The sequence below is a fragment of the Halichoerus grypus genome, chromosome 13 (genome assembly GCF_964656455.1).
Source record: "Halichoerus grypus chromosome 13, mHalGry1.hap1.1, whole genome shotgun sequence".
Classification (NCBI taxonomy): domain Eukaryota; kingdom Metazoa; phylum Chordata; class Mammalia; order Carnivora; family Phocidae; genus Halichoerus; species Halichoerus grypus.
In genome coordinates, this window is record NC_135724.1 from 82,460,190 (window position 1) to 82,485,720 (window position 25,531).

A 25,531-nucleotide genomic window follows, 5' to 3' on the forward strand; every position below is an offset into this window, starting at 1 on the left:
CAATATTACCCCCATCTTACAGATCAAGAAACTGAGCCCAGAGAAAGGAACACGTCCTGAGTCACATAGCCAGGAAGGGACAGGACAGGAGAGATTCAACTAACTCCAGAGCCTGTTTTCTTCACCACTCTACTCTACTGAAAAGCCAGCACAGATTCTATGATTCTAGAATAACCTCAGGAACCCAGGGACTCCGGCCCTGGAATTTTCAATGACTCCCAGTTTCCACGAGGGCCCAGCCTTGGTCACAGCTGATATTTGGAGGGCAGCAGACAGTAATATCAAGAAGACTCAACAGAAGAGCCCACGTTCAAACCCCAGCTCCACGCTTCCTAGGGGCCTTAGCAATCCGGCACTCACTTTTCTCACCTGAAGATGGTAGAAACACCATTCATACATAGAATTCCTGTGGAATCAAATTTACAACAGCCTTTTCAGTGTACCCAGCACAGAGCAGGTGCTCAATACATGGGATCCCTCTGGAGAGACCTCCGGGGCCAACTGCCTTGTCTAGTTCCGACCACAGCCTCCTGTACTGCTATCTGGCAAAGGATTCTGTGGCTCTTTGAGAGCCATTGCTGGAGGAGCAGAGAGCTCAGAGTTACCCCTACAAGACTGGAGAGCCCCGAACCAGGTACACTCTGCCATGAGCACCATGCCTGGGAGGTCTGGAGGTCAGCTCTCTTGGGCTTGCCTTCTTTTCAAATGGGAGCATGATGTGGAAACTCAGTCTGCCCAACAGAGACAAGTAGAGCTGGTTTGCTAGGTGTGCAGGTGTCAGGGGGAGGAGCAAAGAGCCTCCCTCCCCTCACTTGCCCCCAAGGCACCTCGCAGACCCCTGTGGTACTTAAAATATGTCACGACCTTACTGAGTGTGAGAGCTGAGTTCCAGTCATCCTCTGTGGACCCCACAACCCAGGGCATGCAGTAGGTACTCAGTAAACGTGTGCTAGCTTTCATCGAGGTACATCATCCTAGACTCTGTATGATTTACTGTCCACTCGGAGACCAGGATGCATTTTAAAAAACACATATTTGATTATTTCACTGTCCCACTGAAAGGGGTTCCCATTCTAAATTCCCTCCTGCAGGTTCAGATAACCACTATCCATAGGGACGAATATCATTCCCATTTTACAGATAAAGAAACTGAGGCTCAGAGAGACAAAACTGTCAGATGTCCTGGATGCTCTGGCTCCAAACTCCAATGTCACCATGTGCCTTTTTCTCACTGCCCAAGGGCTTCCTACTGCAGGGCCTTTGCATAGACACCGGGATGTCTTCCCACCCCGCACCCATCCTACCTGGGTCACCTATGCTCATCCATCAGATTGCAGGTAAAATCTCTCTTGCTTGGTGGCGTCCTTCCTACCTCCCAGACAATGACAGTCTCCTTGTTTCTTGTTTTCACTATACCCTAACCCACTGCATGGGAGTGTTCCCAAGTATCATTTCACTGCCTACCTCTGGCTCTCAACCATGGCGGCACATTATAATCACTCAGGGGAGCTTCTGAAAAATACAGGTGCCTAAGACCCAGTGTTAACCAACTGAATCAAAATCTTTGGCAGTGGGCCTTGACATCTCTAGTTCGTGAGAGCCCTCTAGGTGATTCTAACGTTCAGTCAGCACTGAGAACAGCACTTCAGGCTGGGCCCTGCTCCAAGAGGTCAAAGATCATGATTGTTTATTCGTACTGTCTCTCTCCAGCCCAGCACAATGCACCAGGCACACACAGCATGGTCAATAAATACTGTTTGAAAGAAGAATGAATGAGCATAATAAAAGCTCTGAGAAGGCCTGCAACTGAAGAAAAAACTAATTTTGTTGAAACTTAAGTGTTTCCCAACCTTATTTGACCATGGGATTCCTTTATTCTGTGGAAAACCTATTACCATCTTAGAGGACATTTGTGAAACCCAGCAGGGGACATGCTGGCCTGGAGAAGTCTCAGGGTTGGCTTCTCTAGCTCCATAAACTTGACCTGGGAGGAAATGATCATAAACCTGGTGCAAGGGAGGGAACTTGGAGATGGCTACCCACTCTCCCACCCCATGGCCTATCCCTGCTGGCTCCCCAAACCCAGGAGATGTATGGTCCTACTCCCTTGGGCTTGGGATAACAATAAAAATAATATTAATAACAACAACAACAACAGACACCATGGCTATGACCCTCAAGGGGCCGTGAGCTTTTTCTGCACTTCAAGAAACTGAGCTCAGAAAGCAGGAGTTCTGGCAGGTGCCCACGCTGACCCACATAGGGGCCAGCCTCTCTCCGCCATTGGGCCCTGGAAAGCCCTCCTGGCCCCCTGAGCTCACCAGCATGGAGTTTACTGGGCTCAGGGGGCCTCTAGAACAACCAGGGAAGACTCAACCCACCGAGGGCTTTTTATAGCTTGCCTCCCTTCCCCGGGCCCCTCCTCAGTATCCAGCCGAGATTTCAGCCTAAATGGGAAACAGTATTCCTTGGAGGACTGAGGCTGTTTCCAACTTAACCATTTCAGGGCTAGAATGTGAGGCAGCCCAGGAGGAGAAGTGGATCCACCCAGATAGGATGCAATCATAATGTGGTGCCACAAAGCATGGACTAAGGTGTAGCGGGGGTGATGGGCTGGGGCCTGAATCTCAGCCTGCTGCTTCCTGGCTGTGTGACTTCAAGTAACTTACTTTCCTTCTCTGAGCTTCATTTTCCTCAACTGTAAAAATAGTGGTAAAAATAGCCCTGACCTCATCAGGCTAATGTGAGGGTGGTGCAGGGTAAGCACACCATACACAGTGGCCATTATTTTCCTGCTGCGGTCTCTGCCCCCAAAGACCTCACGGTTCACTTGAGGGCAGACAGCGATTCTGTCTTCAGAGGCTAGAGAAGCTCCAAGAGCCATGCTTATTATATGCCAGATGCTGTGTTTGTGTATTTTCATGCTCATTCGCTCATTCATCAACAACCCTGAGTTTTATTATCTGGATTTTATTGGGGGGAGGGGGGAAGAAACTGAGATCCAGGGGTGGAGTCGCTCACCAAAGGCACCACACATGGGAAATGGCTAAGCTGGGATTTTGGCTGAGGGTCATCTGACTTAAGGCCAGTGCTCTTCCTTGTAGAACAGGCAGGGTGATGCAAAACAGTCTTAATGGGACTGGCAGACACACTGTGACCTTGTCGTCAACCTTGGGCTCGCAGGGGACCCGGCATGGGATGTGAAGGCGGAGCTCAGCTGCCTGGTCCTGGGATGTATGTACAGCACAGGTGGAGAGTGTCACAACGTGAGAACACATCTCCATGGTGTGGACTCTCTTGGACTTCACTAGACAGTAATGCTAGCTCATGAGTGTTTTCTGAGATTTTTTTTTCTATTTGTCTATTTGGCATCTGCTAATAAAAGCTGTGGCCTGTGCTGACTCCTTGCTTCTTTCTGCCTCCCGACTGACACTGGTGCTTCCCCCTGTGGCCCTTCCTGGGAAGGCATGCCCCACTCTCTCGGGAAATGTAAGGAACCAAAATCTTCTCCCAGTGCCCTTAGCCTCTCTATGTCCTCACTCACTCACCTCTGTAAGTTAAAATCTGTGGGAACGATCATTGATGCAATGAGTCAAGCGGATCGCCTGTCCCACGGGCTTTGGGGATTACCCTAAAAGCAAGAGCAAGCTGCTGTATTGAGAAGTATATGCCATCACTGGGCAAAGCAGTTTCCAACCAGATCTCCTTTGCTTATCTCACAAGTAACCCCGAAAGGCAGGTATTATTCAATCGAGATTCGGTTTGCCCCAGACCATCTGAAGCCCAGAGCCTCCAGATGAAACGAAACCAGGAGAGGTCCTACCTACCTTTCAGGTGGACCGTTATCCGTGTTACTGCTGTGGCGCCTCTGCATTTTCCTTAAGACCTGGAAGTCAACATATGGCATGAGCTAGAGTCTCTCAACATTCCCACTGCCGGTCGGATTGCCAAGGCAACTGTAAACAAGTATTATTACTCCTACCTCACATCCCCAGAGTTCTCTGACATTCTGCAAACCCTGCTTGCATCCGTTAGGTCATCCAACTCTTAATTCAACATTCATTCCCTGGGAGGAAAGTGTTATCACCCCATTTTGCAGATGAGGATGTTGAGACCCAGAGGCAGAGGAAGAAGTCCTCATGTGAGAGGCAGCAGTGAAATGTGGAGCAAGGAGGTGCTGGAGGATGGGAGAATGAGACATGGCTTCGGAACTGATGCTGCTCCTAACATGCTGTTAGGAGCACCCTTGGACAAATCAGCAACCTCTCTGTGGCCTCGGATTCCCCATCTGTTAAATTGGGGGGTTGATGGTGTGTGTGACCGAAACCCAAAGCTACCTTCCAGCCCTCACATTTAATATGGTGATAATAAGGATGTGAATTCTCATGGAGACACATCACCTGGTTCACCGTGAGGAGCCACATGGACTTCAGAACTCCATGTTGATGACGCCTGAGGTGGGCCTTCAGGGCTCTGATGGGGTTGTGACTGCTAGAGTCCAGAGAAAGCAGGCCTCTCCCTCCACTTCCTCCAGAAGGATGCACAGGTCACCAGAGCTTACCAGACTCCAAACCCTGAAGGGAATAGAACACTTAAGGGAACAGTCTGTGGGATGGCTTGAACCTGAGAATGTCTTAGGGCATCATGGGTAGCTCTAAGCATATGGTTCTGTCTGCTCCCTATCTCTGGTCAGCCTCTCACTGATCCCTCTTTAGGACTCCTGAGGATATTATATTAACGAATTCTGTCCTATTGTCAAACTATGAGTCCTGATTGGGGAATACAGAAAATATGTGTGAGGCCCTCTAATGCCTTCCCATTGCAACCAGAATAGAATCCAAACTCTGTTTATGGCCTACAGGTTCTGACTGTTGCAGCTTCACCTGTTTCCAATCTTATTTCCCTCTACTCTTCCTTTAACCCCTCCCCAACAGCCACACTGGCCTTTTTGTTTCTCAAACAGGCCGGCTTGTCCCTGCCCTCAGGGCCTTTATACTCGCCCGTTCTCTGTTCCTTCAATGCTTTTCCTTCTGTCTAGCTCCCTCAGGTCAAAGGTCACCTCCTCCCAGAAGCTTTCTCCTCTCATCCTCCTGACTCACCATATGTTGCCCTGTTTTATCTTCTTTAATAGAACTTATTCACTTATATGTTTGCTTATTTATGATCTGTCCCCCATTAGAATGTAAATGCCACAAAAGCAGGGATACTATGTCTGGCTCACCCCTGTACCTCAGCATCCAGAACTGCCCAGCACAGAGTTGCATTCAACAAACAAGTATTCAAATGTTTATTCAATATTTATTATGGATCTCAGTTACCTTTTTGTATATCCCTTTCTCCCTCCCTGACTTTTCACCCTAGAAAAATAAAAGCCATAGACTTTCCATGAATAGGTTTAGCCTTTTTTTTTTTTTTTTTGTATCAGGACCAAAGATGGTATCTTTTAGTCGAGGACATCATAATCAGTTGTTGAATGATTTCCTAATCCTGACCACCTTCTTCAAAGGACAGCATTGGTGTTACTAGGACTACTGATTAGAGACAATTCACTGGCTAACCCTCTCTTCTCTTTTGGAAAATCAGCTAAGAAACGGGTCAGTAGCACTATCTTCACATATGAAGGAAAGCTCGTTATGTAAATATTTTTCAAGAACATGCAATGTCACCTCAATGGCCCCTCCCAGTGATTCCCCATCACTTGCAAATCCTTGGGGAAAATAAAATACAGCATCCCCAAAATTCAAATCCCAAATTTGACACAGCCTCCTAAATCACATGCCCAAGATTCTACTTTCAGATGCTCGCTTTCAGGGGGCTTCAGATTCACTCTTGGAAGCAGGCCATACATAATTATTCCAATATTGAATTCTGGAATAAAATTTTGCACGTGGGATGCATCTAAATGACTGAATGAAACGCCTCTTAACCCTCTGCTCCATTCATTGTACTACATCCCTCTGAAGAATTACCCTGAGACTTTTCAATGCATGCTTTGTTTTAAGTTGCGCCCCCAGGCCGTTACAGGAATGCACCGAAATGCACGCGAGAGCATCTCCTGCGTTCCACGCACTGGAAGCCGGCAGGTGCACTTGAGGAACAAAGCCGCGAGCATCTCTCATTCCTGCAACCAACGTTCAGCACAAGACGCCCCAGGACTGCAAGGACAGGAGACTACACGGACTGTCCCCGGAGAAAAAAAACGCGTTCTCTTTTTACCTGCCCAGACAATTCAGCAATCACAGCAGCATCATTCACGTCCTTCCAAGCCAATCACACTCGAGGCCCGGGGAGCACGTGACTTCCGAGTGCTTCCGGCCTCTTGTCGGGTTCTCTCAGGCGGCATTTGCCGGGCGCTAAGACCGCGGCGCTGCTACTCCTGCGGTGCGCACGCGATTGCCCGCCCCCTTTTCGGGATTCAGCCAATAGGAGGCCGCCGCTTCTCAGGGACCAATGGGGAGGAGCCGAGCGAGGCCAGTGGGCGACGCGAGCGGAGCGGAGGCGGGGCGGGGAGCGGGGTCACGTGGGGCGGCGCGGGGTGGCTGCCGGGAGCTGGCTGGGCCGGAGGCCGCGGGGCCGGCGCCCGCCGCGAGGAATGCGGCTGCCGGCCGCGTAGGGGCCATGCCGCCCGGGCCCCGGGCTTTCCCCGCTCCGCGCCCCGGCCGCCGCGCCCCGCGTCCGCCCCGGCATGGTGAACCTAGCGGCCATGGTGTGGCGCCGGCTCCTCCGGAAGAGGTGGGTGCTCGCCCTGGTCTTCGGGCTCTCGCTCGTCTACTTCCTCAGCAGCACCTTCAAGCAGGTCAGTGGCTGCCCGCCGCCCTCCCGCCTTTGCTCTCCCGGCCGCCTGGCTTCCCCCTGGGGTAGGGGGAGCCACCCGTGGAGCCGCGCTGCCAGTGTGTCCGAGGGTCCGGTGCGCCGGGACCGAGGACGGGCGAAGGGACCTGCTCATTTCGTTGGTGCCGGGGCGAGAAGGCGCTGCTAGGCCAGGGGCACAGGTGAAACTCGAACCCAGGTCTGTGGGCCCCTGACTGTGGTTATTACCCTTACTGCTGTCTGTGTGCCTTCTGCCTGCCGGGTCCAGGGCTTAGAGGGGGCGTGCGTTTCTTGCTTCTTCCTCCCGGCAGTCCTGGGGGATGGGTGTCCCCAGATTGCAGCGGGGGAAACTGAAACTCAAGAGGCGGAGGTGGTAAGTAGCCAAGCTGCGAGGCCAGCGCTGGCGTACCTGGCCTGCGTTTCCTTTGGGGGCTCAGTGGTCCACCTGGGAGACTCAGCAGGACCCATGAGGTACCCTTTCTGTGCATAACTTGTTTGGATGGAATTTTCTTCTCACATCCCCATCCCCTTCGTTTTTCTTCTGTGTGATAATTTCTGGGAGAAAATGGCAGAGTGGTTTGGTGGGAAATGCGACCAAAGCATTGGACGTTTATGAGTCTGGTTTGAGCGTTTGGGTTTTTAGAAAGGGTGAGAGCATACCTCGGAGTGTATCAGGTACAATACCGGTTTATGCTGTTCCTCTGATGTCTGGTTGCTCTGATGCTCTCAAGGGTCAAGCTCGTAAATAAAATATATTAATGAATATAAAGTAAACTATGTGGTCACCCTAGTTTAATAGGATCGGTGGGGGAGCTGCGTAAAGGGAACATAGGGAACTGTATCCCACCTCTTACCTTGGGCAAACAGAGGCTGAGTAGTGTTGTGAGCCTCTTTATTGACTGGGGTGTGTTGGTGACATTCAAGAACAAAGTGCTTCTGGGACTTGTGTTTTCTGCAACCTCACAGACACCTTCTTGTGGTCACGTGCTTTTCCTTCTCTGTCTGGCGGACCTCTGAGTGTTGCAGTGAGCCAGGACTCAGTCTCTGCATTCTTCCCTACCTGACCCAGGTAATCTCTGGGACCATTGTTTATTTCCAGCTGTATGCTCTTGATACCCAAATTTGTAACTAGCCTAGACCTAGCCAGAAAACTCCCCAATTCTTCTATCTGGTTGGTTACTTGCCATCTTTTTGAATGTGTCATAGGCTTTTCATTCTTGGCCAAAACAGAACTCTTGATTCTCCACCATCAACACTTCCTCTTCAGTCTTCCCGGGCTCACCAAGTGGCATTACTGTTCACCAGGTAGTCAAGCCGCAGATACTTCCTTTTCTCTCTCCAAAACATTGCCCCTGCCTCCACAGTGTATCCTGATTTTGTTTCTTTCTCCTGATTGTCACTGGTGCCACTCTAGGTCAAGCTACCTTGTCTGGACTGCTGCAGTAGCCCACCAGCAGGTTTCTGCTTCCTTTCTTTTCTTTTTCTTTTTTTTTTTTTAAAGACTTATTTGAGAGAGAGAGGAGGAACAGAGGGAGAGAGAGAATCCGAAGCAGACTCCGTGCGGAGCATGGAGCCCAAGGCGGGGTTCGATCCCATGACCCTGAGATCATGACCTGAGCCGATACCAAGAGTCCCATCCTCAACCAACTGAGCTACCCAGGTGCCCCAGGTCTCTGCTTCCTTTCTTGTCCAACAGTCTCTTCTCTACCTATCAGTAATAGGGGTGATAATCTGGAAGAAAAAAAAAATCACAATTCTCCCCTAGGTATAATTCTTCTTTGGCTTTCTGTTGCACTCAGATAAAACTCCAGACTCCATTCCAGGATCGTTGCATGGTGAGTCTTTTTTGTCCCTTCAGGCCAGGCTAACCGTTACTGCCTCAGGCTACACTGGGTGATACAATCTAAATTAAGGTTCCTTGCCCATAGACCTGTTTTATTTTCTTTGTAGTAGGAATCACTGACTGAACATTTCTTGCTCATAAACTTGTTTATGTCTTTCCTCTCTCTCCCTTCTAGACGGTAATTTTCTTGAGAACAGGAACCTTGTCTGTATTATTCATAGAATCTCACCCCCTTGAATACTGCCAGGCACTTAATGGACACTCAAGTATGATTTGAACAAACACGTGAGTCGTGAGTCTTTTTAATTGGGATGACTTTTCCTTTCTTCTCCAACTACCTTTTTTTTTTTTTAAAGATTTTATTTATCTGAGAGAGAGAATGGGAGAGAGAGAGAGAGCATGAGGGGGGGGAGAGTCAGAGGGAGAAGCAGACTCCCCGCTGAGCAGGGAGCCTGATGTGGGACTCGATCCCGGGACTCTAGAATCACGACCTGAGCCGAAGGCAGTTGCTTAGCCAACTGAACCACCCAGGTGCCCCCAACTACCTTATTATGTCTTGACTCAGATGCTGTCTACTCTGTGACCTTCCCTACAACCATCTTTTAAGTACTATCGTGCACCGTGTGTATTTATTTTTAAATTACAGTGTGTCTTTTTTAGAAACCGGTGATCTATGACCATGATTGGGGAGGGATGATTGTGATTCGCCTAAAACTGTTGGCAAATTTCTCTGGGTCTGATCCTTCACACAGCCCAATAAACACTAAGAAACACTTCAGCTGTAACCTCTCTATCCCTGCCCATCAACTCCTGGCAACCACTAGTCAACTTTCTGTCTCTGTGGATTTGCTGTTTTGGACATTTCATATAAAGGAATCCTACAACATGTACTCTCCTTTCAGATCAGTTCTTTGTAGCATATAGTAGTGCTTCATTTTTTTTTTTTTTAAGATTTTATTCATTTATTTGAGAGAGAGTGTGTGTGTGTGTGTAAGAGAGCACAAGTGGTGGAGAGGGAGAAGCAGGCTGCCCATTGAGCAGGGAGCCCGATGCTGGGCTCAGTCCCAGGACCCTGCGATCATGACCTGAGCTGAAGGCAGACACTTGACGACTGGGCCACCCAGGCGCCCTGTAGTAGTACTTCATTTTTATGTGTGGATAATATTCCATTGTATCCATCTCCTGCATTTTGTTTTCTTTTCATCAGTTGGTGGATGCTTGGCTTGTTTTCATTTTCTGGTTATTATAAATAATGTTGCTGTGAAGCTTGGTGTACAAGGTTTTATTTGGAAATATGTTTTCATTTTTCTTGGGTATGGTCCTAGGAGTGGAATTGATGGGTCACATGGTTTAACTTTTTGAGGAACTGCCAGACTGTTTTCCAAAGTGCCTGCACCATTTGCAATGAACTTTTAAGAAACTACACTTGTCAAGTTTTGATGTAGTACCAAAGAAGATTATCCGTAATTATTTGAAAAAGCCATTAAAATATCCCTTCCATTTCCAAATACACATCTTTGTGAGGTAGATTTTCTTCACATGGTTCAACCCAAACAACATATTGCAACAGATTAACCGCAGAGGGAGATAGGAGAATCCTGCTGTCTTCCATTCAGCCAGACATTAAAAAGATCTGTAGAAATGTAAAAGCATTTTCTCACCAAGTTTATTTTTTTGTTTTGAAGAACGTTTTTTTCACAGACAAAAAAAACAAACAAACCCTGTTAACATATAATAGGTTCATTTTTATTTTTAGTTGAATAGATAATTTATTTAAAGTATTTTAAGAATTTATTTTTTAATTTCCACTATGATCCTCATAAACCCACATGTGGAGATTCTCTGTAAGGGTCTTTGGGAGCCACAACTCGGAGCCCATTCTGGCTGATGCTGTGCTCTGTGCATTTGAGTTTGCCCCTCTTGCCCTGCTCCCTGCTGCAGTTCTGGTCGTCCGCCACTCCTGAGCTGTGCGACTTGAGGCCAGTTTGCCTCGTTTTGCCTACCCTCAGTTTCTTCATCTGTGAGACGGAGATATGGTATGGAATATATGGGGCTGGGATGTGTGTGTTGGGATTGCATTGAGAAGAGGCGGTGAAAAGTTGTAAAGCTCAGTATGGGCCCATGCTCTGCTTCAGCGAAAGAAACTGAACTCGTGGAGCAGATGGAGCTGCTGTTCGCCTGGAAGCGAGCTGATTATCCTCTGTTGCTTTGAATTCCTCTTTTCTTTGGTTTTCATGTTAATTAATGCTTTGGGGGATAGTTTAAATTGTAGAGATGGGAGTGCAGGAGAAATTAATGACAATGGTGGGGATGCCATTGGGGAAGAGGATTGGGTGCCAAGTACTTGGGCACATTTACTTAAGTGTTTAGTGAACCCCAGCCCTGCGCTAGGTGCGGTCTGCTAGGTGGTGGAGTACAAGGGATGGGGGCTCACTCCAAGAGCCCATATTCTGCCAGGGAATTAAGGGGGCAGAAATGGCAAGTGACCAAAATCATTTCAGATGTTGATTTACCATATGAAGGAAACAAAACAAGATGTGGCGACAGAGCAGCAAGGTGGGCCTAATTCTGTGGGCATTCGAGCTGAGGCGGAAGAAATCCCAGTCATGGAGTCAGAGGGTCCTTCGAGGTCCTCTCATGTAAATAAATGTTCTCATGTTCAAGTGGAGCAGTTCTTGAAAGTCTTGGCATAACTCCTTGAAAATATATTAGCATCTTTAGGGGCGCCTGGGTGGCTCAGTTGGTTAAGCGACTGCCTTCGGCTCAGGTCATGATCCTGGAGTTCCGGGATCGAGTCCCGCATCGGGCTCCCTGCTCAGCAGGGAGTCTGCTTCTCCCTCTCCCGCTCCCCCCTCTTGTGCTCTTTCTCTCTCTCACTCTCTCTCTCTCAAATAAATAAATAAATAAAATCTTTAAAAAAAAAAAAGAAAATATATTAGCATCTTTAGCTTTCAAGTAACTAAGTATGTAAATTGCAGTAGACTAAGTATATAAGTTAGATACTTCTGAAGTTTAGCAAATCGTAAGAGAGTTGCTAATCGATTTTTGTTGTTGTTGTTTTTGTTACTGATCACCAAGGTATGTATATTTTTCAGAAAGTTTGTCAAGTACTGCCCAGGGTAGAGGAGAACAGTGACCCCTAATTTCACCAACCATGGGACATTTATGTCATTTGATCCTTATGGTAACCCCTGAAAAATAGGGTGGTTATTGAAATACTCCTTTTAAAATCAGGCTAAGTAACATGTATTAGTAATAAAAACATTACTGTAGCTCCTTATAATTTATGAAGAAAGGTCTCCTGTTTTTTGCTTGTTTTTGTTTGTAGGGCGTGTGGACGTCTGTTGTGGTTGATTGCACTGATTTCTGTGCACACTTCTTTATCGACAGCTCTGGGGCACTTTGAGAATAGAGAGCCTGACTGCTTTTGTCTGTATATCCTTAATGCATTGTAAGGACTTGATACCTTTGTGGGGGGAACACACATGCGTGCACACACACACATATGCATGCACGTGTATATATAAAAAGCCTAGAATTGAGACAACCTAATAGGGTAGGTCAGTTGGAAAGGGTTTAAAACTATGGAAGGAATCCCCTCAGTGCCCCTTCACTACACCGTTGGCGAGACTGGACCGTCAGAAAAGCAAATGTGTGCTAATTCATTACATTTGCCACTATGTCTTACACTACCTTTTGTACAGTCTTTTTTGATTGTACAACTCTTACCCAGTCCTTTTGGCAGGGTCTTGATTATTCATGTTTGAAGACTTGAAAAAAAGTTCAAGTGCTAGAAGAATTGCCTTCCTGTTGACGGGGAGCATAGTTATGTGGAAGAGGTCCTTCCGGGATGCACTTGTCTGTGAACTCTTGTTTTCTTTTGGGAAGAATAACAGGATAGTTTGAGAGTAGTGTTAGGAGAACTTTTAACCTTGTTGTGAGATCCAGTGTACTTTGACCAGCCACTTACTAGTCTTTATGGCTATTAATTTATCTAGGGCAGCATTTGAAGCTCAGTTTCGTTTGCACATAGCTTGATTATGCAGTTAACTGATACAGTCCCAGAAGAGCAGAGGAGTATGAATTTACAGGTAGTTAAGCAGTGTGCACCTAAGTGATTTTTCCCATATTCCCAAGGCTTCTGCACTTAGCCCCTCTTCTTGCACCAACCAAGGAAGACAGCTGTTGTTTTTGTATAACCCATCCTGTTTCTACCGGTGCCAGTTCTTGCCTATAAATGAAACAAAAGGGAATGGCAGAATAGAAATTAAAGTCATTAAGTATAACTGTTTTACACTTAATAAATTAAAGAACACACTCCAGTACTGGTGCAGTGGTGGTGAAATTGTTAATGTAAATGCTGGTAATACTACAAATGGCGTATGTAACTTCGGGGAAGTTATTTGGCACTATATAGCAGGGACTATTTCTAATAATTATTACTATGAGTCATTCAAGAGAATAAACAAACGTCTGTTTTTATTGCAGTGCTGTCTGTGATAACAAAAACATGGGATGGGTCAAATGTTCTGTGGAGGGTGGTTTAATGAATTATGGCACATCAACATGATAGATTATTATACAGCCTTGAAAATGTTGTTATCAAGATAAGGTGGGTACTTATATGGTTTACCATCCAATTAGTGTCAAGAAGAGCTGAATGCAGGGCATCCTAATTTGTAGTCTAAATGCTGGGGTCGAAGGTTAGAAGTTAATATATAAAAATTGATAAAGCTTTATTTAAGCAATGGGACTGTGGGCAATTTTTGTCTTTAATGTTGGTGATCATGCTTTTTTTTAAAATAAAATTTTTATTTTGGGAGAATTACAGATTTAAAGAAAAGTTTCAAGGATAGTACAGAGTTTGCGTAGATCCCTCAGTGTCTTCTCTTGTTAATGATAATCATATTTTTATTATTTTAAATTAAAAATGAAAATATTCCAAAGATGACAAAAGATGTTAATAATCCCCTCTATCCCTTCCATGTTAGTAGTCTGTAGCGTGTCTTTCCATACTTTTATTTCAGTTCTTACAAACCTGTATGTGTATGTTATTGTAATTATTATCATAATGTGTGATGTAATATGCACATTCTTTTGTAACTTGCTTTTTTCACTTAATATATTGTGGACATCCAGTGGTCTAACACAGTGACTGTGTGTTAAAATCATTCAGATGCTTTAACAATATTGATTCCCAGGTCCCATCCACAGAGATTTTTACTCAGTCTGAAATTGGGCTCAGAAATCAGAATTTGTTTTAAAGTCCTACGTAATTTAATGTGTAAGCCAGGTTTGAGAACTACTCGAGATAAATACGTGTCATTCACATCTGGGATTTTTGTAATAGCCATAGCTATACCAGTGTTGTTCAATCATTTCTCTGTTGGGTTTCTAGGTTTTTCCTACCATATAAATAGTGCTGTAGTAAACATCCTGGTACATCCTTACACATTGGTACTTTCTATAGAAAAAACTCAAAAGTGTGTTTGCTGTGTCAAAGTAGATGTGGATATGTATATTTTAGATATTAGTAGCTCTTCCCAAGTTGCTTTCCTAAAGAAATCTCAGTAACTATGAAGATCTGTTTCATTGTTTTAAAGTATATATCCTTTGCCATCAAACTTTCAAGGTTAGTCTCTTTTGCTGGTGACACGTGACAGGTCATTCTTAATGGTAAAAGCCACAAAATCTATTAAAAAGGTAGAATGTTTAAAGTATATAAAAAGCCTTTGGGAGGGAGTCTTGTATAATTGTTTTGTTTTCCAACAGCAGGTTGAAGGATTCATAAGACAGCTGTCGCATGCTTGTCCTGTTTTGTGGTACTTAGGCACCTTCCCCTTAGTTCCTTTAATAGTATAGGAAAAGCAGTTTTGAAAGCTCGGCTGCAGCTTGGAGGCTAGGAGAAAAGGCATAAGCGCTTGCCTCTAGAGCAGCATGGCCTTTGCATGTGTAGGTAAGGGCTGGCTGGAAGGATGTCTTATGAAAAGAAAGGTATGTTGTAAGAGTTACATAATCACTGTCTTTTCATAGGAGAAATTTGCAAGTTGACATGCTTCTTTTTTCCCCTAAAACCAACCTCCCACTTCAGTATTCCCCCTAAGTTTACAGTGCACTGAAGTACTCATGATGGCAAATGAAAGGGACCTTGTGCTCCAGATAAGTCCAGGTATTGTCTGGCGCAATTCCTTTGAAATTTCCTCTTATATTTTAAAGGTGTATTCAAATTTTACATTATATTTGGCAATGTGTGTGTTTCATTGTAAAAAAAATATTTTTAAAGGTTTTATTTATTTATTTGACAGAGAGTGAGAGACAGTGAGAGAGGGAACACAAGCAGGAGGAGTGGGAGAGGGAGAAGCAGGCTTCCCGCCGAGCAGGGAGCCTGATGCGGGGCTTGATCCCAGGACCCTGGGATCATATCCTGAGCTGAAGGCAGATGCTTAACGACTGAGCCACCCAGGGGCCCCTATTATAAAAAAATTTTTAAATGATTTACCATCAGAAAGAGAAAGTTTAAAACTTTTTCCCCTCCCAAGTTTTGCAATAAATTAACACTTAACACTTTTACAACAGGCATGTAATCCAAAGGCCAGTAATATAAGTATGCCAGTTTTGAAGCATAGCCTTAATTTATTATTTTTCTACAGGTTTATTTTGCGTCTTGTATTATGGCTTTGGTTCAGACTTGGCTCATATGACCGATCCTGTCCTGCAAGCTTTCTTATATTGTTTCTGTCCTGTTACATAGAAACAATACTTTAACCTTCCCATTGGTGGTCTCTTTATAGGAGGAAAGGGCAGTGAGAGATCGGAATCTCCTCCAGGTTCAAGACCACGACCAGCCCATTCCGTGGAAAGTGCAGTTTCACCTGGGGAACAGCAGTCGGCCTGGCAACCAGTGCCGGAACTCCATTCAAGGGAAGCACCTCATCACGGATGAGCTAGGTAGGGCTGGCTCCCCTCTGCAGCCAGCGAAGGGCTACGGTATGAGTCCGTTGCTGTGGTTTTATACAGTGCCATTTCCAGCATTTCTCACATCTCTGTCTTTCATACCTTACTTGTCATTCTAGGTTCCCCTCGTTGTCAGAGAAGTTTGGCATGATAAATCTGTCTCCAAAGCTCCTTGTGCCTGTAATGCACGGTTTCAGCATTTGATCATGTGCCTTCTAGGCTACTTCCTACCCATCTCTTCCTGGGCCCCGGATGTTCAGATCTTGCCCATGTTGTCTTCTCATCTTAGTGGTAAAGTCTACAGGGTAGCCAGTGTTCCTCCTTGGTGACCTGCATAATATCCACACAGTTCTGGCACTTAGGAAATGTGCTTGTTGACTGACTGACTAGGTGATCTCACATGAATGATAAACACATTCATTTTTCTTCTTATTATATATTGACTTATTTTTTAAAAGATTTTATTTATTTGAGAGAGAGAGCACAAGCAGAGGGAGGGGGAGAGTGAGAAGCAGACTCCTCACTGAGCAGAGAGCCTGGTGTGGGGCTCGATCCCAGGACCTTGGGATCATGACCCGATCTGAAGGGAGATGCTTAATTGACTGAGCCACCCAGGTGCCCTATTTACTTATTTTAGAGGGAGAGCACATGTATATGCGTGAGCAGGGGGAGGGGCAGAGGGAGAGGGAGAGAAGCAGACTCCCCACTGAGCATGGAGCCCAATGTGGGGCTTGATCCCACGACCCTGAGATCATGACCTGAGCCAAAATCAAGAGTCAGACGCTTAACTGACTGAGCCACCCAGGCGCCTGAATGATAAACACATTCAAAATGTGTTACTTACCAGTGAAAACAGCAGCCTGTTCGTCTGGGAGCTTTCTCCCAGAGTTTTGTTGCCTCCTTTTAGTCTGTAAGAAAGGCAATTCCTGTGCTGTTGAGGTGGTTGGATTAGCTGATTGAGGTCTCACCACTTGAAGGCTGGCCCTGTCTTCCCGAAGAGGGACTCCCACTAATGCACAGTTGAGCTCTTAATTATGTGCTGGGTACGGGGCTAAAACCTCTCCTTGAGTATCTTGCTGATTTGTGTAATAGTCTTAGAGCGTAGGCATTGCTCTGGTCACTTTATAGGTGAAGGCAGACACCAAGAGGCTAAAGAACTTGCCTACGATGGCAAGGATTCTTTTATAAACCATGATCAGGGTACCATTATCACACCAAAAGAGTAACACTTTCCCTTAAAGTCCACTATCCAAACAGTTTTCAGAGTTTCCTGATAGTTTTGCAGATTGTTTTTACTTTTTTTAGTTGGTGATTTGCAAATAATCCGGTTGGTTTGTTTGCAGGAGTAAATTTTGCTCTGTTTCAAAGAATCTCGGCACAAATGGACTGTGAGTGTGGCAGTGCTGGAATCGACACAGGGCAGCCTTGAATTAGAGTATTGATACCCGATGACTGAGCAAAATGCAGACGTGCTGTCATTCAAGTGAAGCAAGAGTGCATTTATTGTTCTTTTCAAAAAGAAGTTTGCATTCCCAGCAAAAAAACAAAAACAAAAACAAAAAACAGCTTTCCCCAAAAGATCTCAAAAGCATCAGATCAGATGAGATTACTTGGAATTGAGGGAAGGGATCAGAGGAAAAACACCCACCTAAGGTAGAAGAACTGGAAAATTTTGCACAAGAATGGGGTTCCAAGCCAGCAGCGATGCCAATGTCAAACTGTGTCTTTAAGATTGTATTGAAAAAGCAAATAATATTGCAAATAGCCTCTTGTTTTTTGTTTAAAGATTTTATTTATTTATTTGACAGAGAGACAGCTAGAGAGGGAACACAAGCAGGGGGAGTGAGAGAGGGAGAAGCAGGCTTCCCGCTGAGCAGGAAGCCCAATGCGGGGCTCAATCCCAGGACCCCGGGATCATGACCTGAGCCGAAGGCAGACGCTTAACGACTGAGCCACCCAGGCGCCCCTTGTTTTGCTTTTTAAACAAAGTTTGGCAAAGGAAAATTTACTTCCATAAGATGAAATAGCTGGTCAGCGGGCAGACCTAGGGCCAGGACTGAACTTGGGAGTTCTGTCCTTTTTTTCTTAGAGACTGTTGTGTTTCTATGACACCCAGTGAGAAAACATGAAATCTTACGCCTTGACTTTAATAGTTAATATTAGGTTACGAGTGATAGTCATTTTCTTTTGCTGTAGCTAACACAAGAATAATTTTCCTCTGATTATTTCAAGTGAGACAAAGACTCTCAGACTTCTTAAAAAGTTCCAAGAATCGATTAATAAAAATTGCAGATCCATAGTTTGTATTGTACCTCCATGACCGTGAGAAGAAACAATTTCATAAAGAAAACTTGCAGGAATTTATACTTTTCAGCAAGCGGATGCTACCACGAATATTGCCAGGGTAACACTTATTAAATAAGATAACCAATTAGTATGACAAAGTTTTTCAACGTTAGAAGTTAATATCCCAGTCAATCACGACACACTCTGAGGTTGTGATCTTACTGGACTCCTTGTTGGAAACAACATTGGCACGAGTAGATTTACGATGCAGAAGAAGAAATCTTGAGCTCTCTTTCAATTGGAAATCAGAAAGCCCTGTGGTTTCAAGGCTAAATACTGGCAGTTAGCACTGGGGAGTGAAAGGTGGGGGAGGGGGGGTGAAAGGTGGCCAGCGTGGCTGACACCTACAATTCGGAAGTGAGAAAGGGGCAGAAAGATAATTTCAACAAGTGGAGTTTAGGCTACGTTATATTTTACGTATTCCTGACAGAGAGGTGATAAGATTGCAGTATAGTTATCGTTTTTGACCGAATTTTGAAAAACATGCTGGCTTCTTTGGGTTTTTGTTGGTTTATTTATAATCCCTGTGAAGAAAATGAGTAAGAATAGTTACAAAGAACCCCAGAAACATATATTATAGCATTTGAGGCGTCGTCTCTTAATTTAGAAGACAGAATGTAGTTAAAAAAAGCAACACAAAGCACTCAGTTCTTAGGTAACTGGGGTCTGGTTCTTTCCAGGCCCCAGTTTTCCAGGTGTTAAGAGAGGGCCCTCTGCGTCTCTTCCATTGTTATTTTACTGGTGCCTCCTGCTTTTGCGCAGACTTTGTTTCCCAGAGTAGTTTCTGAAAACAACCTTATACTTCACTAAGTCTCATTCTCTGAGGATTAAGAAGCTGGGGCAGGGGCACCTGGGTGGCTTAGTCGTTAAGCGTCTGCCTTCGGCTCAGGTCATGATCCCAGGGTTCTGGGATCGAGCCCCGCATTGGGCTCCCTGCTCCACGGGAAGCCTGCTTCTCTCTCTCCCACTCCCCCTGCTTGTGTTCCCTCTCTCGCTGTGTCTCTCTCTGTCAAATAAATAAATAAAATCTTTAAAAAAAAAAAAAAAAAGCTGGGGCATTTGGAATGGAATGATGCTGGCAACAACTGCTCCGCACCTGTGGGCGCGGGGTAGGGACCTGTGGGCCGGGGTAGGGGCCTGTGGGCCTGGGTAGGGGCCTGTGGGCTGGTAGGGACTTGTGGGCCAGAGTAGGGACCTGTGGGCCCGGGTAGGGACCTGTGGGCCAGTAGGGACCTGTGGGCCCGGGTAGGGGCCTGTGGGCCGGGGTAGGGACCTGTGGGCTGGTAGGGACCTGTGGGCCAGAGTAGGGACCTGTGGGCCCGGGTAGGGACCTGTGGGCCAGTAGGGACCTGTGGGCCTGGGTAGGGGCCTGTGGGCCGGAGTAGGGGCCTATGGGCCGGAGTAGGGGTCTGTGGGCTGGGGTAGGGACCTGTGGGCCTGTGCGTGCACCTGGGAGTTTCCCAAGAGCCATGTGGTGTCCCTTGTGCACTTATTCTTACATTTTTCTGTCCCACTCCCAGAAGATTGTAGAGAAATGTCTGTTTAGCAGCTCTGAACAATATATTAGTTTTTACGAGGAGAGTCTTTCCTTTAAGTTGAGTATGGGTTTGACTGGGTTGGAGGCAGTGTGTTTACAGATGACAGGATTTATGAGTGGAGCAAATGAGGATTTTTCTCCCTTGGGTATTAGAGAGCTTGCATTCCTGGATTCTGAAGGGTAGTTGAATCCCAGCCTGTATACTTACAAACAGCTTAAATCAATTTATGAAGGCTCAGTGTGGCTACTTTTTGAAAAATTCTCCAAATCACTAAAGAAATGCAAGCATTTAAAAGATATTTGTAAAGATTGTAAAAAGGCGGTTGGTTGGTTGGTTTTTAAATCTAGATGGCTCTCACTTTCAGGAATGAATGCCTTGGTTTTTTTCTATTTTTCTTTCTTTCTTTCTTTCTTTTTTTGAAAACAATGCCATTTTTCTTCAGTCACAGATGAAAGAGTGGCTTGCATTGGTTAAGCATGACTTGACATGGGGATTAAATCAAACATGTGTCGGCAGACCAGAAGGCGATTTTAGGTAGATGAGAACGTATAGCCTGCTCCCCGCCCAGGAGCCCGCGGTGCCTGTCCACGGCGGCCCACAGAGAGCAAGCCCTGGTCGCGCTGTGCCGGCCTCCTGGCCCTCTGGTGCTTGGCGTGCTCCACACGTCACGTCCTGGCTGTGCGTGTGCTGCGCGGGCAGTACTTGGATTGCTGCTTCGCACTCGCCCCGGTAGAGAGGTGGGAGGCCTGCCGGCTTTCTACTCAGGTGAGTCTCTGACTTCCAGGCTACATTTGTGAAAGGAAGGACTTGCTGGTGAATGGCTGCTGTAACGTCAACGTCCCCGGCACCAAGCAGTACCGCTGTGACGGCTGCTTGCCCCACGGCTGCTGCGGCGCCTACGAGTACTGCGTGTCCTGCTGCCTGCAGCCCAGCAAGGTACGGACGGCGGCCGCCGACTCCAGGCCCCTTCTCTGTGCCCTTACTGGATGCTGAGCATCGAGGTCTCTGGAAGGGAGGGCTGAGACGGGGACTGTGTAGATGGCAGAAACTGCTGCTGTGAAGCAGTGCCCACGAGGAACGGAGTTGTTCCCACTGACTGGGGTGGCTCGTTTGCAGGAGGGGCCCCTGGGTCCCCATCAGCACTCTCACGGATTGGGTATCAGGCTCGTGCTCATTTGAGCTTGCTCTCTCCCTCTCTCTACCCCCTCTTCCACATCAGCAGTCTCTTAGTTTAGGAGAAATATCCAAGGTTACCTTGTGCTGCTGAGTCTGGAATTTATTACAGGTACTAACTTTTGTTTCCATAGCAACTTCTCCTGGAGCGCTTCCTCAACCGGGCAGCCGTGGCGTTCCAGAACCTCTTCATGGCTGTCGAAGATCACTTTGAATTGTGTCTGGCCAAATGCAGGACCTCATCCCAGGTCAGAAAGCTGTGATGCCGCTAGCTGGGGGATGGGGGGGTGGGAGTCAGGGTCGAGAATAAACTCAAAAATAGGCAGTGGGAGCCTCTCGGTGGGGTAATAAGGGAGAAGGGATTTAAGCGACGCGGTGTCGAGCTTTGTTTGGTGGAATGATGGTATTTAGAATGTCAGCGTGAGATTTGTACATGCTAGGAAAGTAAAATATTTATATGAAATCAAGGTTTAATCAGCTTGCATCTCCTCTCTCTGATTGGCATGTCCGCACTTGAAGTGGAAGCTTACAATTATTTCTGAGTCTGGGTGGAGTCCTGATTGTCCAGTTCCTGAGAGCAGTTCTCTCCCCCACGTCTCTGACTGAAATATGACTACAGCTTTCCAGCAACCACTTGTTTGGAGGAAGTAGTCATTTCTTCTGGGACAGAGTTGTGGTTTATTTTAGGATTCAAGGGGATGGGGCAGGTGGGCATTTAAAAATACACGAATAAATCTGTGGGTGGTCAAGCTCTCAGTAGTCACTAGCATGCTGTCCGTAAATGCTCTGTTCTTCGGGCGCTCAGTGCTACCCCTGGCCCTGTGGGTGTCTGCATGTCTGTGCCTTTGCATCACTGCACCCTCGGCTCTCCGCTTCTGTGGTCGGGCGGTTGTCGGGGCTCTCGATGTAAGATCGCCACCCGTGTGTGGTGTACGAGCGCGCTTCTCCTGGCTTCTACTCGTGGTGTCTACAAGACTACACTGGCTTCGTCTGAGATAGCAGACTCGTTTGTCATTCTTTGTGACTCTTGTACCCTTTGCCAGGTTTCTGTAGACTGCCTTTTGATTTTATGCCGCTTTGTGCGTCTCTGGTCTGCTCTTAGAGCATTCAGGATCACTGGGTAAATATTTCAGGGATTATAATGAGCATTTGAAAACATGAAGAAATTCCTGATGGTCTTGTTTTCCTGGAAGAGCTTTCTACTTGAACGGGCTTTAAAGGAAATGTGGAGGAAGGCTGAACGCATGACTCATTTTGATTCAGATTTTCTCTCATTCTGAGAAATTCTAGAAAAGGCGGAATATTTTCTTTCCTTAACTGATAAAACCCAGACACTATTTCCAATCTTGAGGGAGGATGCTAACCTTTTTGAGTTGATCTTTTTATTATAAAGAGAGAGTTTCCAGTTGCCAGTTTGTCTTGATTGCGGTATCCCAAAAAAAGATGTGCTGCGTGTCTATAAATTAGATTAATACTTATGATTTAGATGTTAATCACTGGTCTTGGGCTAATTAATGAACTCCAGACTAGCCAAAAACTCAAGTTGCCTGTATGAAAACAAATTGCTGAAAAATTAGCCGTCGGGGATGATTGTCCGTGTTAAATCCACTTTCCATTTATTTAGCCAAATGAGGCTTATGTGGTATTGTGGGATTTGGCTCGTGTACCAGACCTTGAGGTACATAAAACTTCAGGAAAGCGCCTGGACGTGGCATCTCCTTCGTCTCTGCAGGGTTCAGTACCAGGAACTGAATTTCCTTGGAGCACAGAAGTCAGGAGCAAAACACCTGCTGGATCTTAATCTAACTTAACATCATCTGGGAAAAAATAGTTGTCTTGAGTTGCTAGGTTGTTTTAAAAAACAAACAAAACTCACTGTTGACAGAGGAAGAAATGGGCATGTGGTGATGTTCTGTCCATTTTCATGCTTTTCATTGGCATTCTGTGTTGAGCATGCAGCTTTGTTTCAAAGCAGTGCCTGGATTCTTTTGGTGGCATTTGGAGATGGCCTCGTGTAGGCTCCTGCAGGGAGTCCCTGCCCACAGTCCCGCTCTGGCCTCCACTGTCCCACAAGGGAGGTGTGTGAGACTCTGCTCTCTCTCACGGCGCTCTTATCTTCCCTTTTGCCAACAGAGCGTGCAGCACGAGAACACCTATAGGGACCCCATAGCCAAGTACTGCTATGGAGAGAGCCCTCCCGAGCTCTTCCCCGCGTGATGGGCACAGAAGGCAGACCAGGCACCACCGGAGAGCTTGGGGCCTGAAGCCACCCTCCAGCGTTCTCTAGTCCTCTTGGAAGAAGAGAGGCATCGCGCGGGAGCCTCGGCTCTGACCACTTCTTGTGTTGTAGTCTGTGGCCTCGCTCTCCGCTGGGCTTTACCCTGTGAAACTGTTCTGTAAAGCAGCTTGGAAACACCAGCGGGTCACGCTCAAGAACAAACTACAGGCGAGTTTGCAGAGGTGTTGGCGCTCTGGGGCACCTCTCCCGTGGCAGACTCATCGAACCCTTCCCTGTAAAGTTATTTATTGGATTTCTCTGGAGTAGTGGGAAAATGATAATGTTTTATATAGGAAGATGCCTTGCCTTGATAGTTGAATATATTCAAGGAAATTGTTGTTGTTCTTGTTTTCTTGTGTTCTTGAGTTTTATAAGTTAAGTCATCCCTTCACCCGGATAAAACATTTGGCCTCTTTGAATGTGCGTGTTCTCTCAAGGTAGTTATTTGGGTTTTGTTTTAACAGCACCTTCAGGAGTGGGCCCTGGACACTGTATCCTGACATCTAAAATTGTCAACACCTCAGAGCTACTCTTCCCCGTACCGGCTTCCCTGCAGGGGGCACCAGGCGCCCTCAGCTTTTCTCGTAGTGGTATTTGAATATGCTTTCATACCTGCGTGTGAGCACTGTTTGAACCAGAAATTCCAACTCACTGTTCTGGAGGATTTTGTTCTCATTTCCCATGCCACTATTGACGTGATTGCAGTCTGCTCAGCCGTGGTACGCTGGGAGCCTCAGGAACGTCGCCGGCAGCCTCCTCTCTTCTCCTGTCATGGAAAACTGGTGTTAAGGGGATTCCTAAGTGGAGATACATCTAGCAACCGGCTGTAAGCAGTCATCCTTCATCGCTTCCAGCTTCAGGACATGTAACAGGTTCAGACCTTCAGTTTCCTTATGATCTGCAAAGAAGAAGAAAACCCAAGTTTCTGTCAAGGTTCTGTGAGAATTACCCATGCCCTCAGTGGGGCGAGTCCGTGAAGGCCTGGCGTGCTGGTTGCTGGTCCACGTGCTCGAGGTGCCCCCCACTGGGTTTCTAGTATGACACTGAATCTCGCAGGCTCAACGTCGAGAGTATTTGGTCCTCCCATCAAGACATCCTGGCCCTCAAATAGTATGGCTCTCTGCTCTATGGGAGACATGGGCACACAGCTCTTTCCTGGAGCGAGCCCCTCACTAACCGCCAGGATTGGGCAGGGTCTTTTTCATTTTTTGGTTGTTGAAGCTGTTGACCTTGGAGTGGGGCAGTAGTTTTACAATCCACTTTTGACATGTTTTTCAGTAGGGCTTTTTCTTTGGACCATGTTTGCCTTCCAGTATGTTTCTGCATTATGTAGCAATAATTCCCCTTACCTTTCTCCTATTACTTCTTCAACTTCTCTTCCCAAAGTGGTTTGTCCCCCTAAATAAGCTTTCTCCAAGGGCTAACTGGCAATTGTTTTTAATGTTTCCCCCCCCCCCCAAAATCTATTTAGTTTGCATTGGACTTTTTGGATTCTATGTGCATTCACGGTGCTAAATCAAACTTTGTATGTGAAAGAAATGTGCATGTCTGGATGTTTTACCATCTCATTCTTTTTGGTAACTCAGTCTGGTGTGTGTCTGTCTCACGTGGGTTGGCACTGGAGTCAGCCTCCCCTTGGAGCTCATTTGAACTTTTGAACAATGTAACAGATTTAATGTGAAAACGGCTTTATATCAAAGACTAACCCCTGCCTCTTTACTTCGTACTTGAATTATTGACGAGCACGTTCTGCACCGAATTTTCAGTGCTTTCACAAACAGCTCACTTGTATTACCACCTTGTAGATGAGGAAGTAGTGAGAGGTGAAGTGACTTCCCAGAGTCCCCACTCAGATACAACAACAGAACCAAAGCAAGAACTTCATCTCTGGCTTCAGGTCCGCTGTCCTTCCCACCGCCTCTCACCAGCCCCACTGCTGACTCATCCGTAATCATCCCCCCAAGAGCATATAGATTTCAGTTGTCCAGGCCAAAAGAGAAGAGAGGTGGCATCAATAGCCAATTTGGGTTGATAATTCAGAGGTCATTTTCATTTGGCCCTGGAATATGTTTGTGTTTGTGGGGTTTTTTGTTTCTGTTTTTGTTTATTTACTTAAGTCAATTTAGAGGTGTGTTCACGTTTTGGAAAGTCACAGTGCTGCAGACTACATAATAAAACACTGACGGACCTGGACCATTGCTCGACCTCCCCAGCCTTCCAACCCAGAACCCCTCCCTGCTCTGCACTCTCTGGGTTGTTTCTGGTTTCCTCAACTGAGCGTTTCTAGAATTAGGGACCTTGTCTTGGTTTTGCGTGCCCAGAGTTTAGCAAAGTGTGTGATACATACTGGGATTTTAGGGAAAGATCGAAGAAGGGGCGAAAAAAAAGGTTAACAAATACTGAGTGGGGCTAAAGGTAAGAGGGTAATTCAAAGCATTTCCACCAATTCTCAATCTTAATTTCCTTGCTCGTTGCTGGAGTGATAAAGATCTGTCCTAACAGGAAAGAAACAGCAGAGTATGCGAGAGGTACTGAGGCGGGCAGGTACACAGGAGGGGGGACCTGCCTCTATTTGGCCTGAGACTCGGG

The 25,531-nt window shown here is 46.3% G+C and overlaps 2 protein-coding genes across 8 annotated transcripts in view; one reads left to right on the forward strand and one right to left on the reverse strand.

The window, feature by feature from the left end:
• The window catches only part of RNFT2 (ring finger protein, transmembrane 2), a 68,890-nt gene extending 62,543 nt beyond the window's left edge, over positions 1-6,347 (reverse strand). Inside the window, exons 1-3 of one of the 2 annotated variants that reach the window (XM_036115863.2) lie at positions 6,217-6,347; positions 4,401-4,574; positions 3,828-3,886 (exon numbers count right to left, since the gene is read on the reverse strand). In XM_036115863.2, coding sequence (XP_035971756.1) covers positions 3,828-3,886; positions 4,401-4,424 — 83 coding nt within the window. In that variant the 5' untranslated portion in view covers positions 4,425-4,574; positions 6,217-6,347. Of the gene's footprint in view, positions 1-3,827; positions 3,887-4,400; positions 4,575-5,969; positions 6,098-6,216 lie in introns of those variants that run through there. The other variant, XM_078060927.1, reaches the window with a different exon arrangement.
• Positions 6,348-6,524: 177 nt separating this feature from the next.
• On the forward strand, positions 6,525-25,135 carry SPRING1 (SREBF pathway regulator in golgi 1). Of its 6 annotated transcripts, XR_013443498.1 has the most exons (6): positions 6,525-6,732; positions 15,445-15,640; positions 20,276-20,427; positions 20,799-20,912; positions 22,798-23,110; positions 23,407-25,135. XR_013443498.1 is itself a non-coding variant. In XM_078060928.1 (5 exons), exons 1-5 carry the CDS (start codon positions 6,619-6,621, stop codon positions 22,879-22,881), a joined length of 660 nt encoding a protein of 219 aa, XP_077917054.1. In that variant the 5' UTR covers positions 6,525-6,618; the 3' UTR covers positions 22,882-25,135. The 6 variants fall into 6 exon arrangements, 5 of the variants coding, with proteins under 5 accessions (XP_077917054.1, XP_035971765.1, XP_077917056.1 ...); XM_078060928.1 differs by having other exon boundaries at positions 22,798-25,135; XM_078060930.1 differs by having other exon boundaries at positions 6,527-6,732; positions 15,445-15,601; positions 22,798-25,135.
• Positions 25,136-25,531: the final 396 nt, after the last annotated feature.

Coding starts and splice junctions, on each gene's coding strand:
- SPRING1 (XM_078060928.1), top strand. CDS start 6,619: ATGCCGCCCGGGCCCCGGGCTTTCCCCGCTCCGCGCCCCGGCCGCCGC. Junction 6,733..15,444: donor CGCCGGCTCCTCCGGAAGAG/GTGGGTGCTCGC, acceptor GTCTCTTTATAG/GAGGAAAGGGCAGTGAGAGA. Junction 15,641..20,275: donor GCAGCCAGCGAAGGGCTACG/GTATGAGTCCGT, acceptor TCTGACTTCCAG/GCTACATTTGTGAAAGGAAG.